This window comes from Cydia pomonella, unplaced genomic scaffold (genome assembly GCF_033807575.1).
Source record: "Cydia pomonella isolate Wapato2018A unplaced genomic scaffold, ilCydPomo1 PGA_scaffold_215, whole genome shotgun sequence".
Classification (NCBI taxonomy): Eukaryota; Metazoa; Arthropoda; class Insecta; order Lepidoptera; family Tortricidae; genus Cydia; species Cydia pomonella.
In genome coordinates this window covers 217,814-236,984 of record NW_026907855.1, presented here as the reverse complement: position 1 = coordinate 236,984, position 19,171 = coordinate 217,814, and the positions used below count along the sequence as shown (strand labels likewise).

At 37.3% G+C, this 19,171-nt stretch overlaps 1 protein-coding gene across 2 annotated transcripts; it reads right to left on the bottom strand.

Annotated features, from left to right (window-relative positions):
* Positions 1–80: 80 nt before the first annotated feature.
* Positions 81–18,456, bottom strand: LOC133533915 (lysosomal proton-coupled steroid conjugate and bile acid symporter SLC46A3-like). 2 transcript variants are annotated; one of them, XM_061872997.1, is made up of 7 exons: positions 16,532–18,456; positions 11,120–11,279; positions 9,309–9,410; positions 8,682–8,819; positions 6,513–6,596; positions 5,729–5,885; positions 81–301 (listed from the first exon to the last, which is right to left on the bottom strand). In XM_061872997.1, exons 1-7 carry the CDS (start codon positions 17,318–17,320, stop codon positions 178–180), a joined length of 1,554 nt encoding a protein of 517 aa, XP_061728981.1. In that variant the 5' UTR covers positions 17,321–18,456; the 3' UTR covers positions 81–177. The 2 variants fall into 2 exon arrangements, with proteins under 2 accessions (XP_061728981.1, XP_061728982.1); XM_061872998.1 differs by lacking the exon at positions 16,532–18,456 and adding an exon at positions 13,814–15,044.
* Positions 18,457–19,171: the final 715 nt, after the last annotated feature.

The window sequence follows — 19,171 nt, the reverse complement described above, 5'->3', positions numbered from 1 at the left end:
TATTTACTTATTAATATAAAACTTAATATTATCCTGGCTGGTTTTTCATTGCGAACATTTCAATGATATAAAATAAAATAAATATTAGTATTAATATTTAATAGTTTAAAAACTTATGTACCTACGTCGTAAAAAAATAATAATCAAACACTATTATTATATATGGCACTGAGCTACTTAACTAGCTTCATTATTAACTTTATTTAAAGGGATTTCCACGGCCCCGTTAAGAGGCTCTGTAACCCCATTTTCTTCTTTTTTTATCCGACGCACTCCTTTTCTGTGTTCATATAATAGCCAGCTGAAAAAAAAAGAAAATTAATATTTTCGTATATGTTGTGCTTAAATACCAAATAGGTTTCACTGTATTTTATACTTTATGGTCTGTAGTAGTTCGCTATTTGAAATATTTAAATTCTGATGTTCCAATAAAAATGTATGTCAGTCGTGGCTCATGATCCGTGCGTTTCCTTTGTATATTAGGTTATGGGCTTTTAATTTGTAAAATTAATCGGGAATAGGTGGTGTAGTGGTGCCAGTGTATTATCGAAGCAGTTTAGCAGTGATTGATAATGGGTTCCGCGAATTACCTAGTGAATGTACCGAAGTTAAAGGGGCGCGAGAACTATGGGGAGTGGACTTTTGCGGCGGAAAATTTTCTTGTGTTGGAGGGGATGCGACATTGCATTAAACCAGAAGCCGACAAGAAAATAGAAGACGCTGATGATGCAAAAACAAAAGCTAAGTTAATCATGACCATTGACTCGGCGTTATTCGTACATATTAAAAATGTGAAAACGTCTAAAGAGCTCTGGGATAAGCTGAAGGCTTTATTTGATGATGCAGGATTTGCGAGACGGATTAGTCTCCTACGCTATTTAATATCAATTCGCCTAGAAAGCAGCAGTTCCATGACTTCATATGTAACTCAGATAGTCGAGACCGGGCAGAAACTAATAGGTACCGGATTTGACATCAGTGATGAGTGGATAGGATGCTTATTATTAGCAGGATTAACAGAAAAATACTCTCCTATGATAATGGCTATTGAGCATTCCGGGATTAAAATTTCAACCGATGTCATCAAGACAAAATTATTAGACATGGAAACAGATTCGAACGAAAATTCTGACGTTTCCGGCGCGTTCGCTAGTGCGCAGAAGTGGCAACCTAAAAATAAAATTATGCGCAGTCTATGCCCAGCGGAAGCGGCGCGATAAAAAAAGATGGCGGCTCGAAGTCTCACATTCGATGTTTCAAGTGTCAAAATACCGGCCATTACAAGAATCAGTGCACTTACAATGAAAAAAATGCCGCGAGTGATAAGAAAACCACGCGAAAGCAATCGCATGCGTTTAGTGCTATATTCTTAAGCGGAAATTTTAGTAAAGACGACATATATGTGGATAGCGGTGCGAGCCTGCATTTGTTTGTAAACAAAGAGTGGTTAAAAAATATAGTGTATCATGGCAATAAGGAGATTATTGTTGCAAATAATCAGAAGATGACAGTTGTATGTACCGGAGACTGCGACTTAGTGACAAAAACGGATGAATTTGAGTTCGATGTAAAAGTTAAAGACGTAGCGTGTGTTCCCGAATTGGCCACAAATTTGTTGTCAGTCAGCGAACTTATAAAGAACGGCAAAAAAGTTTTGTTTTCCAAGACTGGCTGCAGTATTGTCAACAAAAGTGATGAGATAGTGGCAGAGGCAGTATTACAGAATGGAGTCTACAAGTTGATAATGCCAGAAAGCGCATTTGTGGCTTCAGTGATGGTTTCCAGGAACACATGGCATAAAAGATTATCTCATATTTGCAATAACTATTTAAATAAAATGCCTGATGCGGTTATCGGCTTGAAATTTGATGATAAATCGCAGATAAGTAAAGCCTCGTGTACAGTTTGTTGTGAAGGCAAGCAGAGTCGGCTTCCTTTTAATCACAAGGGTACAAGGAGTGAGGAGGTACTACAGCTAATACATATGGATATTTGTGGTCCTATGGAACAGATGTCAATGGGTGGCTCCAGATTTTTCCTATTATTTGTGGATGATTACAGCCGAATGACCTTTGTGTACTTCCTTAGACACAAAAGTGAAGCTTTAGATAAATTTAAGGAATTTAAGATGATGGCAGAAAACCAGACTAACAAAACTATTAAAGCAATCCGAAGTGATCAAGGCAAAGAGTTTTGCAATCGTGAGTTTGACCTATTCCTTAAAATAAATGGCATTATTCATCAAAAAACTAATGCTTATACACCCGAGAGCAATGGATTCTGTGAACGAAGGAATCGTTCGGTCCTTGAGAAAGCTAAATGTATGCTATTTGAGGCTAAGCTAGGAAAGGAATTCTGGGCTGAAAGTACTCACACAGCTGTATACTTGCAGAACCGCATTATAGCTGCAGGACTCAATAACAAGACACCTTACAAAATGTGGACAGGTGACAAGCCTGATGTCAGCCATATAAGAATATTTGGCAGTCCCGTGATGGTACATGTGGCTAAAGAGAAGCGGTTAAAGTGGGATCGGAAAGCTGTCAAGCACATTCTAGTGGGATACCCTGATGGAATCAAAGGTTACCGTGTATACAACCCTGAAACTAAGTGTATTACAACTAGCAGAGATGTAATCATAATGGAAGATGAGATGACTGATGTTGTATTACCAGTTACTGACCAGCTAACAGAACCTGAAAAGGTGGTAGAGGATGTTGTCTCAGATGAGAGTTCAGTTTCAGTGGGGGAACCTTCATCTACAGAAGAGGAGTATATCACAGATAAGACTTTGACAGAAGATGAGTATTTGACAGATAAGACAATGACAGAACCTGAAGATGACTCATACATCCCAAGCAGTGAAAATGAGGACACAGATGAAACCACTAACCAACCGAGAAGGTCTACTCGGATAAGGAAAGCTCCAGATTTTTATGGTGTTGCCAATAAATGCCAGGATGCAGATGCAGATGTCCTAGATGACGCTAGTGGCTTGACACTGAAAGAAGCCTTAAGTGGACTAGAGAAGGACCAGTGGCTTAAGGCAGTTGATGAAGAACTCCAGTGTTTTGAGCAAAATAAAGCATGGGAGCTAGTGGACGTTCCAAAGAGTGGCACAGTAGTACGATGCAAGTGGGTCCTGAAGAAGAAATATGACAGTGATAACAATGTTCGTTTTCGTGCGAGGTTGGTAGCTAAGGGCTTCATGCAGAAACAAGGTATGGACTATACTGATACTTTTTCGCCAGTAGTTAGGCATACAACTTTGCGAATGTTATTTGCTTTGTCTGTTCAGCTTGGTTTTGACATAACTCATCTTGATGTTGTCACAGCATTCTTGAATGGGGATCTTGAGGAAACGCTTTACATGCAGCAACCAGAAGGTTTTCCTAACATGCAGAGTAATAAAGTGTTAAAGCTAAAGAGAGCCATATATGGGCTAAAGCAGTCCTCAAGAGCCTGGTACAAGAAGGTGGACCAGAGTCTTATTGAGATGGGTTATAGGAGGTCAAAACTGGAACCATGTCTTTACTCTAGGAATAAGGGTGAATTAAAAACGATCATTGCTTTGTATGTCGATGATTTCTTTATATTTTCAAATGACAGTGTTGAAACTGATAGATTGAAAGGCGCTTTAGCTTCCAGATTTAAGATTAAGGACTTGGGGGAAGTTAGGCAATGTCTAGGTATGACTGTAAGTTTAGATAAGGCTAATGGGGTCATTGCACTCAGTCAAGAAAATTACATTAATCAACTGTTAGATCGTTTTCAGATGACTGATTGCAAGGCTGCTGACAGTCCTTTGGAACCTAAGTTGAACATTAACGGTACTAAAAGTGATTGTGACAAAAATATACCCTATCAACAGCTTATTGGCAGCCTTATGTACCTTGCTGTGCTCACAAGGCCAGATATAGCTTTTGCAGTAGGCTATTTGAGCCAATTCAATAACTGCTTTAATAATGAAACTTGGACTTATGCTAAAAGAGTGCTGAGGTATCTCAAGAAAACTAGGCATATAGGTCTTAGGTATTGTAAGACAGGTAATTCCCAACTAGTTGGCTTTGTAGATGCTGATTGGGGCAACAATTCGGCAGATAGGCGTTCTTACACTGGTATGTGTTTTACTATGTCAGGGGGTGCGGTTTCTTGGGAGACTAAAAAACAGAAGACTGTCGCTTTAAGCTCTACCGAAGCTGAGTTGATGGGAATCACCGAAGCCTGTAGGCAAATATAGGCCTCCCGGCTATATATTTGCGTAATTTGTTAAATGAAATTACAAATACAATTTACACTGTTGATATATTTAATGACAACCTGGGTGCTTTCAAGCTGTCATATAACAATGGTTTTAGCAAGCGCACCAAACATATTGATATGCGATATTTTTTCTGTCGTGACTGTATTAATGATAAGATAGTTAATCTTAAATATTTAGAAACGACAGAGATGCCAGCAGACATTCTGACCAAGAGTTTATCTGGTAATAAACATCATTATTTAATGAAAAAATTAGGTTTGTGTTAAATGTTTATTAAGACTTGTTGGTCAAAAGGGTATTTATAGTATTTGGTATTAGTGGGGGTGTTGTGCTTAAATACCAAATAGGTTTCACTGTATTTTATACTTTATGGTCTGTAGTAGTTCGCTATTTGAAATATTTAAATTCTGATGTTCCAATAAAAATGTATGTCAGTCGTGGCTCATGATCCGTGCGTTTCCTTTGTATATTAGTATAATATATTAAAATAAAACTGTCCTAATGCTAATATAGTTTTCCGTCCTAATGTAAATATTTGAATTATGCTGCGCTCTCCAAAGGACAAGGATCCGCTGGGTAACCCGGGCATATACGAGATACCGTGCGATTGCGGTAAATCCTACATAGGATAAACCGGACGCAACGTGTCGTGTATGTGTTAAAACACATACGGAGTGTGAAGAAGATGGACTGCAATAACTCCGCAGTGGCAGACCACGTCCTTTGATACAGGCACGTCGCACTATCTTCGATTCGACAAAGCGAGATTACCGGTACGGGAAAAATGTTACGTACCACGTAAAATACGTGAAGCGATCCAGATTGCGCGCCGCCCTAAATTCAATCGAGATAGCGGCTGGGCTGTGCCGCCAGCACGGAAGCCAGTGATCCTTCAGCAGAAGGCCAGTGACTGGTGACAGTGTAGTGGACATAGTGAGTTCGTGCTGTTTGTCGCTATAAGTGACCCAAAATCAAACACCACATCACTATGTCCGCCTACTACGATAGCGCAAGACCTCCCCATTCCCCCAACCGGTTCTCTCAGCGCGCGCGCGCAACGTGCGACGCGGCACGGAGCAGGGCTACTACAACCGCGAAAATCGCAGTTCGTTAATTGCGGGCGTTGCGTTTTCTCTGTCACTAATTACGTCTTAATGAGAGTAAAAGATAAAGATTCCCGCAGTTTGCGAATTTCGGTTTTCGCGGTAGGCCCCCAGTACGTGAAACACGACCGTCGTGAACGATGCTCGCACTGTTAGTGCTTGAGGAAGGAGACTCCGAAACATGTCGCGCGAGTGACTAAAAACACGTGAGTGTAAACCGTAGAATTACTTTAATGTTAGTATGTCTCACGACAGTTTAAATTCGATTTCTTAATTTTGTTTAAATGTTTGTTTGTAGTTTCTATGGTTGCAGTTGTAACCATTATAAGCTGTGGGTTTTGGATATAACCTTAATACTTACGAGAAAACAGCGATCGCTGGTATGGACATGCAAGCACCCATGAGGAACACAGCGCCCGGCAGTACCTCCATGGTGTGGGTGTACACGGTGGTGTACAGCGGCACGTAAATCAAAGGCATCAAGTTCTCAGTCAGCCCAAATATGGAGTTTACTTTACCTGTAAAAAAGATCGACATTACAAAAACCAGTCTGACTTAGCGCGCAGTCCGGCTTATGGCTGACGCAGCGTATGCTGAGCCCGTTCATTTTGCGCATGCCAATTTTTTAAGTAAATCATTGTACTTTGTGACCTATCTGTTTTTTTTATTGTGTGGCAATAAATGGTTTCTTATTCTTACTTATCGAACACTCATATCCAAAAGGAACTTAAATAGGTAGTTATTTGTTTTATGAGGGGCCATGTTGTTTAATTCTCGTGTCCATTGATACCCAAGCAATCAAAAGATTCCAAAATTGAACCAAGAGTGTAACCAGTGGTTCTACAAGCGGAATCTTGAGCTTTGTGAGGGTTTCAAGGTACAAGCGTTCAAAAAACTCTGCTACCGAGTGTAACACAAAAAAATTCACCACACCAACGCAAAGAAATTATTAATTATTACAATGCAAATCCAGATAATATCCTATTCGATGTATCGAAAGTAAATTCCACCAGCTGATATGAGGAACCATCAAACAACAACGCGATTGAAGTTTTCTTCTCACTTTATATTTTTCGCACGTAAACCACAAAAACCCACAGACAAAGTAGGGACCCATTCTACTAAAATGTTTAATTAAAACTCACCCAATTCATCAGGAGCCACTAGTTTGGACATGATGGATCTCGTCGCTAGAAGAGCTGTTCCATTTAATATTTCCACCAAAGGAGCTGTGAAATAAAAATAAGTTTATGGCAAAAAAAAAAATTTTTTTGGTACAAGCTATTATCGCTTACTGTACTTTTCTTTCCATAGGCAACTCATCGAGACAATTCTAACAACCCCAAACACAATCACAAGACAGTGAGAGTTCCTATAGCCACCTTTTGGCATAAATAAATAAATAAATATTATAGGACATTATTACACAAATTGACTAAGTCCCACAGTAAGCTCAATAAGGCTTGTGTTGAGGGTACTTAGACAACGATATATATTATTATAATATATAAATATTTATAAATACTTAAATACATAGAAAACACCCATGACTCAGGAACAAATATCCATGCTCATCACATGAAAAAATACCCTTACCAGGATTTGAACCCGGGACCATCGGCTTCATAGGCAGGGTCACTACCCACGAGGCCAGACCGGTCGTCAAACATATTGCATTATAATATATTGCATTGTCATCCGATTGACGTATGTATACAAATTATCAGCTTCATTGGAAACCAGGAAGTGGGTCAAATTGAACTTGCATGATTGGATTATAGATAGAGAGACAACGGGACAAGTGAAACTAAATAGAAGCTTGTAATAATTTTAAATAAAAACTGTTTTTTTTTTTTATGAATACAGGGTATCATCGAAAGCTTCTCTGCTAACTATACTTAAGATTATACTTCGGACGCGCCTTTTTCTTCAACCAATTCATTGAGCCGTTTTTGCGAATTTCGAGGCGCTGTAAGTTTCTTCAAAATAAAATAATCCATAAAAAAAACATAGCGGCACGGATATTGATCTTATTAGATAAAATCATTGCCCTAGGTTAAAAATCCAGGAAGGAAACAGTCGAGAGCGTTTGTATGGAAAAATCTCTTAATATTTGGTGGAAAACGTGATTATTTGGATATTATTCTGAAAGTAAACGTGCGATGGGTTATTTCTACGTATGCGTTCACACTCTTCCATAAAAATAAAGGTCATCATAGAAGTGGGTACAGTTCAATGATCAGGAGACATTACACCACATTACATAAAATAAACTAAAATAATTAAAAAAAAAGCTGTAACGTAATTTGGCGCGTGTGAAAAAGTAAATATTATATGGATAGATGGTTGGTGAGATAGTGGAAGCACACAATTGAATACCTAATTCTTGTGTAAATATCAGTGGTGGCGCGTCAAAATTAAACGAAGGCAAGCCGGAGATAATTTTGCCTTATTGTGGTGTAAGAAAAATTCTCTGTCTGGATTGTAGGCAAGCTGGTGGGAACCGAGTTCTATGGAGGTTCCGCCACTTGTAAGTAAAAAAAAAAAATACTTCTACAATTAATTGTTGTTGCCAGGTGCATGTATTACAAAGAAACTTTAGCAGTATTTTCATTTCCTTCTATATAACGCTACGATATGATACTCACAAAGCTTAATTGCAAACAAAATAAATAGAGACATCTACAACAATGTTAAGCAATAATATAGAGATTAAAAGTATTTGCATATTTTATTGTTCATTCTACTACAGGAAACGAAGCCTAAAGTAAGTAAACGTAAATTTAGTTATAAATACCTAAAAAAATGAAGATGTCAGTGGGTTCTTCAAGTTTTTAATCACCAGAGCGTAGCTGCTTTTCATTATAATAATTCGTCGGGTGAGAATACGTGTGCCATACGCCACTTACATGGGTTTGCAGGAGAGCGAAAAGAAGCAAAAAAAAATTGTTTCGAAAAGGCGTATGTTAAAGAATTATGAGTCTAAAACGCACCATAAAAAATTGTAATAATTTTAGCACATAGCTAACAATATGAAAACTGCTTCTAAAAATGCGCAATTTTATCTTCGATCGAACTCATCGATTAGATACTTACTTTTTTTTGCTAAAATTTCCTAGAAAAACCAGATATCCGCGACCTATTGGTTGGTTTTTTATTGATTGTTACGGCTGTTTTGCGTCGTGGATCAGAAGTAGCATTAAGTGGTAATTTGCATCGCACTTGTGAATTAAAATAGGATATACTCGTACTAAAGTAAAGTAAAAAGTAAAGTAAAGTATAATTTACAAACCTATGTAGAATAATTTACAAACCTATGTAGAATATGGTTGCCGTGGCCGCAAAGCAGTATATGAAGGAGCCGACGAGCTTGCTAATCGTGGAAATGATGCCCAGCATCGAATCATGCCATTTCAACATCTTGCTGAATACGATGAGAGAGAACACCGTACCTGAAATTATTAAAATTCTTAAAAGTTACCTAACATTCAAAATATCTACATTTTTAGATCCCTTGAAACGGTCTTGAAGTTTTGAAAACTTCATAGAAACCTAAATATTCAAGTGTGTTTTGCTTTGTTTTATATGATCAAAGTATGCAATTAATTAAATATCATTGCAAAATAAATCCAAAATTACTATATTTATCATATCTTGTAGATCACGAAGTAAAAGAGTATATTTATTTCATGGAAATACAAACTAAAATATATCTAAACAACGGTAATAACCCAATATGTAATTTTACACCTACAAAACGGCGCACCGTAAGGAAAAATAACAAAATAGTATATTTCGATGCTAGTGCGGAAAATATGTCATTATTTCACGAGTACCGAGATATAGACTCGAGACGAGTGAAGAATTACATTTCCGCACGTGTATCGAACGTCGTTTTTTAATACAGTTTCGAAAAAATCTGAAAAACATTTTTTACTTACCAATGGTGTGAGTGACAAAGTTGTATGTCTGGTATATGCTGAACTGCAGCTCATCCCAACCAAAGCGGTATCTCGTGGACATGTACATTACGGCTATTTCACCTGGAATTAATATAAGGTGCTTTTTAAATAAAATGGCACCGCGAAATCTAAATGTGTTATTCAAAAATGTTGTGATATCGCATTAGTCAGGATATTAGAACCCAAATTAAAAATCGTTTATATAACTATGTATGTAGCCCCAGCCACCACTGTCAGGTTTATTCCATTCATTTTGATGAAGTCGTTCAAGCGGTGCGGCGCAAACCATAGGCACAGAATACCTAAGTAATACTTAATAGTATAGGTTCCAGCGACTCGATCAAAATGAATAGACCTGAGGGCCTACTGTGAACCCCGTTCGACTTGTTGCCTCTCTGTCGCACTTGTAAATTCGTACGTAAGTGTGACAGGGAGGCAACACGTCGAATGTCGTTCGCGGTAGGCCCTCTGTCTTGGACAACAGTGATGGCGGCGGCGGGCGGTGACCACCGCTCCGCTGACCGGGCCACCGGTCGCGAGCGTTCACTCCGCGGGCTGACCGTGTATTTTACCGCGAGTTTACAACTGCAGCTACAGATCAATCCAGCAGTTTGAAAAGAATCAGCTCTTTTCCAAAATGATGCTTACATCATAATTATAATATTAATTTTATATTAATATATATATTATTATATATTAATTTTTGGCATAAAATGGATTTTTCGCCTCAGCAGCTTGAGCAAGCATAAGTACTTTGCTGCTTAAAATGCTCACTGAGTGAGACAAAATTACATTCAAGTGACCATTATATTCGAATGTCATTTCAACGTCCGGGTCCTAATACAAGTTTGAAATATTTATATTCTATTCTCTCTGTCCCTTTCACCTCATTTGCAAAAAGAAAGTGCAAGAAAAGTTCAAACGTAATTCAACGGTATATAATAGACCTCCGAAATAAGTCATCGCTCCAAATATTTTACGAGTATTCATTCGTAATAATTAATTAATGAAAAAAAAGGTTTAAATTTGAGAAAAACACCATATTTTATGTATTTTATTGTACAATCAAAACATTGAGCTTAAAAAATACAAAGATTACTACGCAAAATAAATAATCCTTCTTTTAACGATCTCTACTTTATTAGTATCCGCAATTCGGACCGTATCTTATAAAGTTTTTTTTTTTTTTACAATAAAGTTGTCGATTGAACTGTCGTTTGATGTTCGTTATTTCCATATTATTTTAATGTAATTTCGTCAATACCGTAAGGTGATGAAGCCTTCTTTCAGTTGTATTTTTACCTTCGAAATATGTTCTCACTGCTGAGGTGAAAAGTCTTATGCTACACGAGATCAAAGTTATTTACATCTCGTGCGCTTTTAAGTCCCTTACTACGCTCATGATTCTAAATTAGATTCCATTATAGAATCTTTTGCTTGCACGGGACTCAAAATAAGCACTCGGTAACATAGCAAACTTTGCTCTTTTGTTGTACAAATAACTATTGTTGGCTGTATGCCGTATATGCGTAGGGGACTTTTAGTTTAATACTTATATCCAATGAAAACTTCAGTGACCAATCACAACTTTTTTGTAGTGAGTTGTGTATTGGGTAATATTCATATCTGCGGGCAGAATACATTTAATAATATTAAATCTAATACCTTATATTATGTTGAAAAGATAACTGTCAGTATGCTGTCAGTGAATCGTTTGTTAGATAAGTATCAGTCATGTGGACCGTTTTTGTAAGATCATGTACTAAGAACCCCGTCCCTGCTAGACTCACCATACATAGGTCCAAACAGGATGCTCACAGTGCCCAGCAGGATGCAGATGCGCATTCTTCGATTGTTCGGTCCGTTCTTGAACACGACGCGCACCGTCTCCTTGATGTTTGTGAAGTCGAAAAAGAGGCGAAAGAAGTAGAAGAAACCTCGTCCATCGTGCTGAAACCAGATGGTTTAAGTTAAGCATGTGTCGATAAAGAATACAGCTTTTGGTCTGTTACTGAGGTCAAAGACCTTTGAGAAAATGTACCTAATGAATACCTATGTGTAGTATAGTACAGGGAAATAAATCTATTTAGGTAGAGGCAGCGCTAGGCGTGGACGACCGCCTACTGCCTCGCAGTCCCGAGTGGCCTCGCGCCTCAAATACGTATAACTTGGACGCAACGTAATACTGGTCCACTAAGATGGGCCAGCATGTAGAGAGGGTAGTGGTGTCGGATGGCTTTTCCATTATTATCTCTCCCATCAGAGCTCATATATATTTTGAACTTAATTTTAATGTATTATTGTGGAATACTATGCGCTAGAATCGTAAAAGTTGTTTTACCCAGAAGTAGCTGAATTGAATACCTTATTAAAAATGTTGCAAATAAATGTCGTACAGTCACGTCTGAAAAATATCGGTACGAAAAATGTGCCAAAAATATGTACACACTACCTTAATATATGGGCAATAAACATATTTCGTCAATACCGGTCGTGTATACATATTTTTGTCAGTTTTTTCGTATCGATATTTTTCGTTACGACTTTATTGCCCGTATATACTTAAAGGTAGTGTATATATATTTGTGGCACATTTTTTGTATCGATAATTTCAGACGTGACTGTACTGAAAATACGTGCTTAATGTATTTATATTCAAGAACACAAAAATATTTCGTATTATTAATGTTGGTACGCCTCTGCATCGTTTAAGTTATTATTAAGTTATTCATAAGTTACGATGCCGCTGATCATCGTTTGTCCCTTTCCGACGTATTGGTATGATGGAAAGGGACAAACGATGATCAGCGGAATCGTAACTTTAGTACACGTTTATGAATAAGGGGGTTAAATGTTACAGAGGCGTACCAACATTAATAATACGAAATATTTTTGTGTTCTTGAATATAAATACATTAAGCACGTATTAATAAATGTATTAGTAAATTATTACTGTAATTTAATTATTGTTGTCATTATGATAGGTAATAGATACCTCAGCCCGACCAATTATGATTATTGTCATTTAGATACATTAGATTAGATTATTAGATTAGATTAGTTTTAGATAGCCATTTATACTATACATATTTACTATAGGTAATAATTTGCTACCTATTGATAAATACTTAAATAAGTTTTTTCCTCATTCAGCAGCTAGTTTGAATATAAGCATATTATTTTTTTATTTTTTATACTACGTCGGTGGCAAACAAGCATACGGCCCGCCTAATAGTAAGCAGTATCCGTAGCCTATGTACGCCTGCAACTCCAGAGGAGTTACATGCGCGTTGCCGACCCTAACCCCCTCCCGCCCCTCGTTGAGCTCTGGAAACTTTACTCACCGGCAGGAACACAACACTATGAGTAGGGTCTAGTGTTATTTGGCTGCGATTTTCTGTAAGGTGGAGGTACATCCCCAGTTGGGCTCTGCTCTAGATCTGGAATGACATCCGCTGCGCTGTGCCCTACCACACAGAGCGAGATGACATTCACAATGCCCATACCTGCCTTGTGGACGTAGTTTAAGGACGTACCCGGGTCCAAAATATTTAAAAACTATTTATTGTACTGTTTTGGAAAATTATATTCTTGTTTATAAGTAGATACTTTTAGATAGGTACAATTTTTTTGAATATTGGGTTCTGATATGGAATCCACGTGGAGTTGAGGACATTCTTCAAATATTGGAAGCAGCATTTGCATTTAAGTGTTATTTGGTGAAAGGGAACAGCTGATGAAGATCACAACGGAACTGCTCTAGTGGTTTGTATAGCTATTAGTTTTTTTTTTTATATATTTGGTATGCAACTTATAAACTTTATAGAGGTATGTTTATTAAAGTTCTTACGTTAAAGTGGAACTATAACGTAGAAGTGTCCCAGCCGTCCTTTGGCTAGGTGTTATTGATATGATACTTATGAGATGCACTATGGTTGTAAAATTTAATGGCATCTAAACTGTAGAAAAAACTAATAATTTGAGTTATCTATAATTATGTTAGTATAAATATCATATTTGTCCACAATAAAAAAATAATTGAAAGTAATCCTTCAGAGACTGAACAACTCAAATATTTATAAAAATAACCGCTACTACAACTAGAGAGCAAAGTTTGGTATTTTTTCTAGTACTCAAGATTATAAAATATAGATTAGTTTGCTTGCACGAGACTCAAAGGCGTACGAGATGTAAATAACTTTGATGTCGTTTAGTACACAAGACTTCAGATCAGCAGTGAGAAGTTAAGAACATATTTAGAAGGTAAAAATACAACCTGAAGGATTACATTTTATCCTTCTACATCACTATTTCACTCGCTTTTAGCAGCAAATTACACTTGTTCGAGCTGCTGGTATGAGGTGAAAATGTTATTTTGTTGAATCATGAAAGGCTCGTGCGATGTATTTTTACCTAGTAAAGCTTTTAATATGACATTTCAAGGTATCTTTTATAATAATGAATTAATGTCTTAGTTTACTTACCTTTTTCTGTTGCTCCGTTCGTTCTGGATCTTTAATTTTGTAAATAAAATAGATTGTATTTAAAATATGCATGGTTAGTGAAGTGAAGTATACTGCATAATAACCGTATCTCTTCAAAATCACTCCAGAGAGACTCAGGCCTATGGGTATTCCGACAAATGAGAAAAACTGCACAAAACCCAAGCGATACGTCCTGTTTTCTTCTGAGGTGATGTCTCCGATGTAACTGAACATGCCCAGAAAGAACGAAGCCCAGCCACCTCCAAAGCCAATTATAAGGCAGTCCGCAAAAATTTGAACTTCTACAGGTAACGCGTAGAAGAAGAAGACATTCAGTAGGGTACTTATGGTTGCCAATATATCTGCAAACATGGGTACTCTAATCAAAATGACCCTTCTCCCCGTTTTGTCGCTCCAGGCTCCAACAAATAGAAGAATAGTACACGGCAGTAAAGAGTATAGAATATACTTCACCGCCAATCTCTGGGCCACATACTGTTGTACTTGTTTCTCATACTCGCTGCTGCTGTTCGAGTCTTGGTTTCTGAGTGAAGTGCAAATTTCATCTCCCAGATTTAGATTAACTCGACAAGTTTTTTCTAACTGGAGTGTTTGGTTGGTGATAATCGCAAGCATGGCAGCGGTGACATAAATAATGCCAGTTGGTTCAACTGTTATGTTTTTGAGTGTATTTTTGAGACCATTGTTATTTTTTTTCTGAGCTTTAGCTCCTAAAGGTTCTAATTCAGTAGCACTCGTTTTAGCCATTATCACATTGGTTACAAAATGTAATTACTAATAAGTGCTCTAATCTACGTGGCCTATATACTACTGACAGTTTGCTTTATTTGTATTGTAATATAATTATATGAGATACCTTGTAATCATCATAATATATCTAGATCAGAATCATGATTATAGATAGGGACTGTACATTTTGATGCTATTTGTCTATAGCTACATACCTTTGTCAGATTACGGCATTTTGCAAAACAAACTGAACAACGCCAAAGGCATTACATGTGTTGGAATTAAGACACTGCATTGTAATTTGTTATCAATGTTAAACAACAAGCAAGTAAAAGCAGGTAGGTTTCTAATAAAGGTGACTTTCAGATGGCGACTTCAGCAGTGTTACTGCCGCAATGTTGCTGATGCGACGTTGCAGCAGCGAGAAGTAGGAGATGTCACCATCAAATAAATTGATGAATTGCGTTGCTGCTCTTGCTGAAATACTGTCGGAATTTGATAAATTGACAGTGACATCTCCCATTCCCGCTACTGCAATGCTGCGGCAGTAACACAGCTGCAGCGACTATCCGACTGGCACCTTTATAAGTTTGTCAAACGTTCGACCTAGTTTTTATTTGGTGGAGTCATAAATTCATAAAAAAAACCTAATTAAATTCCTCAGTTCTAAATAAATAAATACATGAGTCATTTGAGGGTACAGTCGTTATTAGATATATCAGAGATGCCAATGTGGTCAAAAATATTTGAACATGAACACTCTGGCTGCAGTTATATATTTTTTCTACTCCTCTACTGGTATCTGTCATTTATGCATTCATTAACACGAATATAAGAACATACATAAAAGGTTTCAAGAAAAGTCTATATTGTCTATTCCTCATAAAAGCTCTTGTGCTTTTAATCGCTATAACGTTACTGCGATTAATGGCTACCAACCCAACAAAACCAAAACGAATACAGTTTTAAACTAAGTGCATTGCTGCCAACTTACAAAATATTCATTTGGTTGCATAGTAAAAATAATTATTTCATAAGTCAGAAACACGCATGTGACACCCGTAATATAGCAACACCCATAGACTACGAAGACCGCTTAGCGTTGCTTGTTAGTCTCCGTAGGCTACGGTGGCCAAAATTGAGAAAAGACTGTCCAAAAATTTAATTTAGCAAGTAGCAAGTACCAGGGCCTCATGACGCGGCCCGGGGCGGGCTGGGCGCGTAACAAGGTATATGCTCGCGCGTCTTGGCTATATACTTTTGCTTTGTTTACCTAAATTAAGATTTATTTTTGTTGACTCGTAGGAAAAATATTGTATGCAACGTTGTATAAGTAGGTCAAAAAATGCTCGTGGCGTATTCTTTTACAATGTTCGCCTACGCCTTCGGCTCCGGCTCACATTGTAACTCACGCCATCGCCACTCGCCTTTTTTGACCCTTCTTCTATGATATATTATTAAATCATTTAAAGATGATAAGGGAAAAGTGTGGACTGAATGAAGATGTAGTGACAAAAATTGAGAAAGGTATGTTGAGATGGTTTGGACACGTGGAAAGAATGAGTGAAAGAAGGTTAACAAAGAGAGTGTATAAGGGAGAAGTAGAAGAGGGAGCTGGAAGAGGTAGACCTCGGCGGACTTTCTCTGATCAAATCGGGGAAATCCTGAAGAAAGGCCAGGTCAAGAACACCCTAAACCGACGAGCGTGTATGAGGAATGTCATGAAAGTGAAGGAAGCGAAAGAGGTATGTCAGGATCGTAGCAAGTGGAAATCCTTGGTCTCTGCCTACCCCTTCGGGAAATAGGCGTGATTATATGTATGTATGTATGTATGTAAAGATGAAGCTCTACTTATGATACTTGGACAAAAGTTTAGAACATTCCGAAGTAATTAGTAGTTTTAATGCCATTTATTTTAGCTTCAATATCTATACGAATATAGTATACTTATCGACCACTATCACTAACCTTTATTTGTTTTTCAGTTCGTTCTGGATCCTGTAGTTTGAGGGTAACATAAGCCATGTTACAGATGTGCATAATCAGTGCAATGCTGTACACTGCATAGTACCCAAATCTCTTCAAAATGACTCCGGAGAATCCCAAGCCTATGGGCATGCCGATAAACGTGAAAAACTGCACAAATCCCAATCGATGAGTCCTGTTCTCTTCCGTAGTGATGTCTCCTATGTAACAAAATAAGCCTAGAAATAAGGTAGCCCAACCTCCGGCCAAGCCTACTAAAATTACGTCTGAAAAAATTTGGACTTCCACAGGCAGTTCGTAGAAAAAGAAAACGTTTACGATGTTACTAATGCAGTGTAATATCTCTCCAATCATAGGAATTGCCATGATTACAATTCTTCTTCCAGTTTTGTCACTCCAAGCTCCGACGAACACAAGTGTAATACATGGTAACACAGACTGGAGAATACTTTTCCATGCCAGTTTCCGAGCCACATATTGCTGCACTTGCTTCTCATATACACTGTTGTTAGTCGAGTCTTGATTTCTGAGTGAAGTACATATTTCATCTCCAAGTTTGAGATTTACTCGACAGGTTTTCTCCAACTGAAGTGTTTGGGAGGTGGTCGCCACAAAGATACAGGCACAAAGAAAGATGGCACCAGTTGGTTCTACTGTAATGTGTTTGAATACTTTGAAGAAATTACTGATACGTTTGTAACCACTACCACTTGTTTTTACTTTCGTTGCAGCCTCTAAAGGTTCACATTCCTGGGCACTAGTATCAGCCATGGTGTTTTACTTATTTTTTTATAACTGACATTGATAATTGGTTAATGATTACATTAATCAGTGTTTCGATCTACGCGTTCTATTTATCACTAAGTAGCATCGTAGTTTGAATCATGCCCTGAAATTATCATAAGATTAAGTGTAATCGGTGACTGGTATCTTTTCATTGACATGACATTCATTAAATCCTACCTATCTGCAATAATAGACACGAATATTGAGAACTGCCCGCGTAGCCAACATGTCAATCGTTAACACGGAGCGTAGCGTAGTTATCTCTTTCTGTCACCCTTCCGTATTAGTGCGACAGTGACAGTAGCGTTTCGTTTTATTAGGTATGAAATGTCATGATGAGAAGAGAAAAATAATGTTAACATGATGTAATAGTTAAATTTTTATCATGAAATAAAAAAATCTAATCTAACAGATCGTCAAATTAGTCGATGGGTTGAAAAACTTTAGAATAGCGAACCCAAACCTAAATAAGTTACCTAGTCTTCGAAAATCCAAGACATAAACAAATTGGTAATGTCTTGAAAAGCTTTTTAATTATTGTACTTAGTATGATATGATCAGCTGTGCTCCAACAAATTACCCATCGTTGCTTTCAACTACCACACCGCCCGCCGTCAGTAGGGCTTTTATCCTTGCATCTCCACTTATCTCGATGAGGAATTGTACTGAACTACTTCTCAACAGATGCCGAGAATTTCTCAAAAACAAAAAAACTACATCGAAGTGGTACTAAAAACCTATCCATTTCATTTTCAAGAACACTTTTTTCCTGGCACACATGACTCATAATATAAAACCTGACTTCTTTATGACCTATAAACCCATGTTCCCGAAAGTGGGAGATATTGAAAGCATCCGTAAAAAGCACCTGTGTAAAAAATAAGTTGTTAAAGCAGAGCGTTTATTTTGCTAGGCGATTTGGCCCGTTCTATGAAATCGAACGTATACTTATTTAATCGAATCGAACATATTGAATAAATTGACGTATATATCGGCCCGATTTTAAGAACGAAATACGATAACGATAAGTTCTGGTTTAGATAAGTTCTCATTTAAATATCATTTATATGTCGTATAATTCACAGAAGTAGCTCGATTCGGGCAACAAATGTTTCTTTGACGTTAGAAATATCGTAGATACGAGTAGATCTTATTGGGATTACAGTGGAATCGAAATAAATGTCGTTTAGTTATCGATCTGTTAAAGATATTTACAAGATCTTAAACGTGTCTTAATTATTCTTTGAATCGGGCCGTATAAAATGAATCGTTATAATTTTTGAATTATGATAGTGAAAACGGAAAAAAGAAAAAAAAACGGTAGTTTTGAAAAATCAACCAAAAAAACCTTTATAAACAAAATATTCGTGCGGCTTTTTAAAAGAAAATAGATATTATCTGAGGTAATATTTTGATCTTGTTCGTAGTTTATTGTAATTTAAGTAATTTTTAATTTAATTTAAGAAGAAGAGGAGAAGAATGAGAAGAGTCAACAGAACAGGAGTTTACGCAGGATTTTTTTGCATGAGCTGCAGTTGACCTTATCGCACTAATTTTAGGAGCCGTCCCCGTCAGCGCGACGGAGATACTAACCTAACATTCTCAAATCTCATAAGGGGCTTAGCTGATATATCCTCTTAAGGTTGGTGTTATAAATAAATAAATATTATAGGGACATTCTTACACACACTGACTAAGTCCCACAGTAAGCTCAAGAAGGCTTGCGTTGTAGGTACTCAGACAACGATATATATAATACATAAATACTTAAATACATATAAAACGCGTATGACTCAGAAACAAATATCTGTGCTCATCGCACAAACCCATACTGGG

Bases quoted from the DNA above. Each gene is read 5' to 3' on its own strand.
- LOC133533915 (XM_061872997.1), bottom strand. From the start codon at position 17,320: ATGGCTGATACTAGTGCCCAGGAATGTGAACCTTTAGAGGCTGCAACG. The intron at 11,280-16,531 runs GTTAGTGATAGT...ATCTGGTTTCAG, and splicing joins GAACTGAAAAACAAATAAAG to CACGATGGACGAGGTTTCTT. The intron at 6,597-8,681 runs GTTTGTAAATTA...TTTATTTCACAG, and splicing joins GGCAACCATATTCTACATAG to CTCCTTTGGTGGAAATATTA.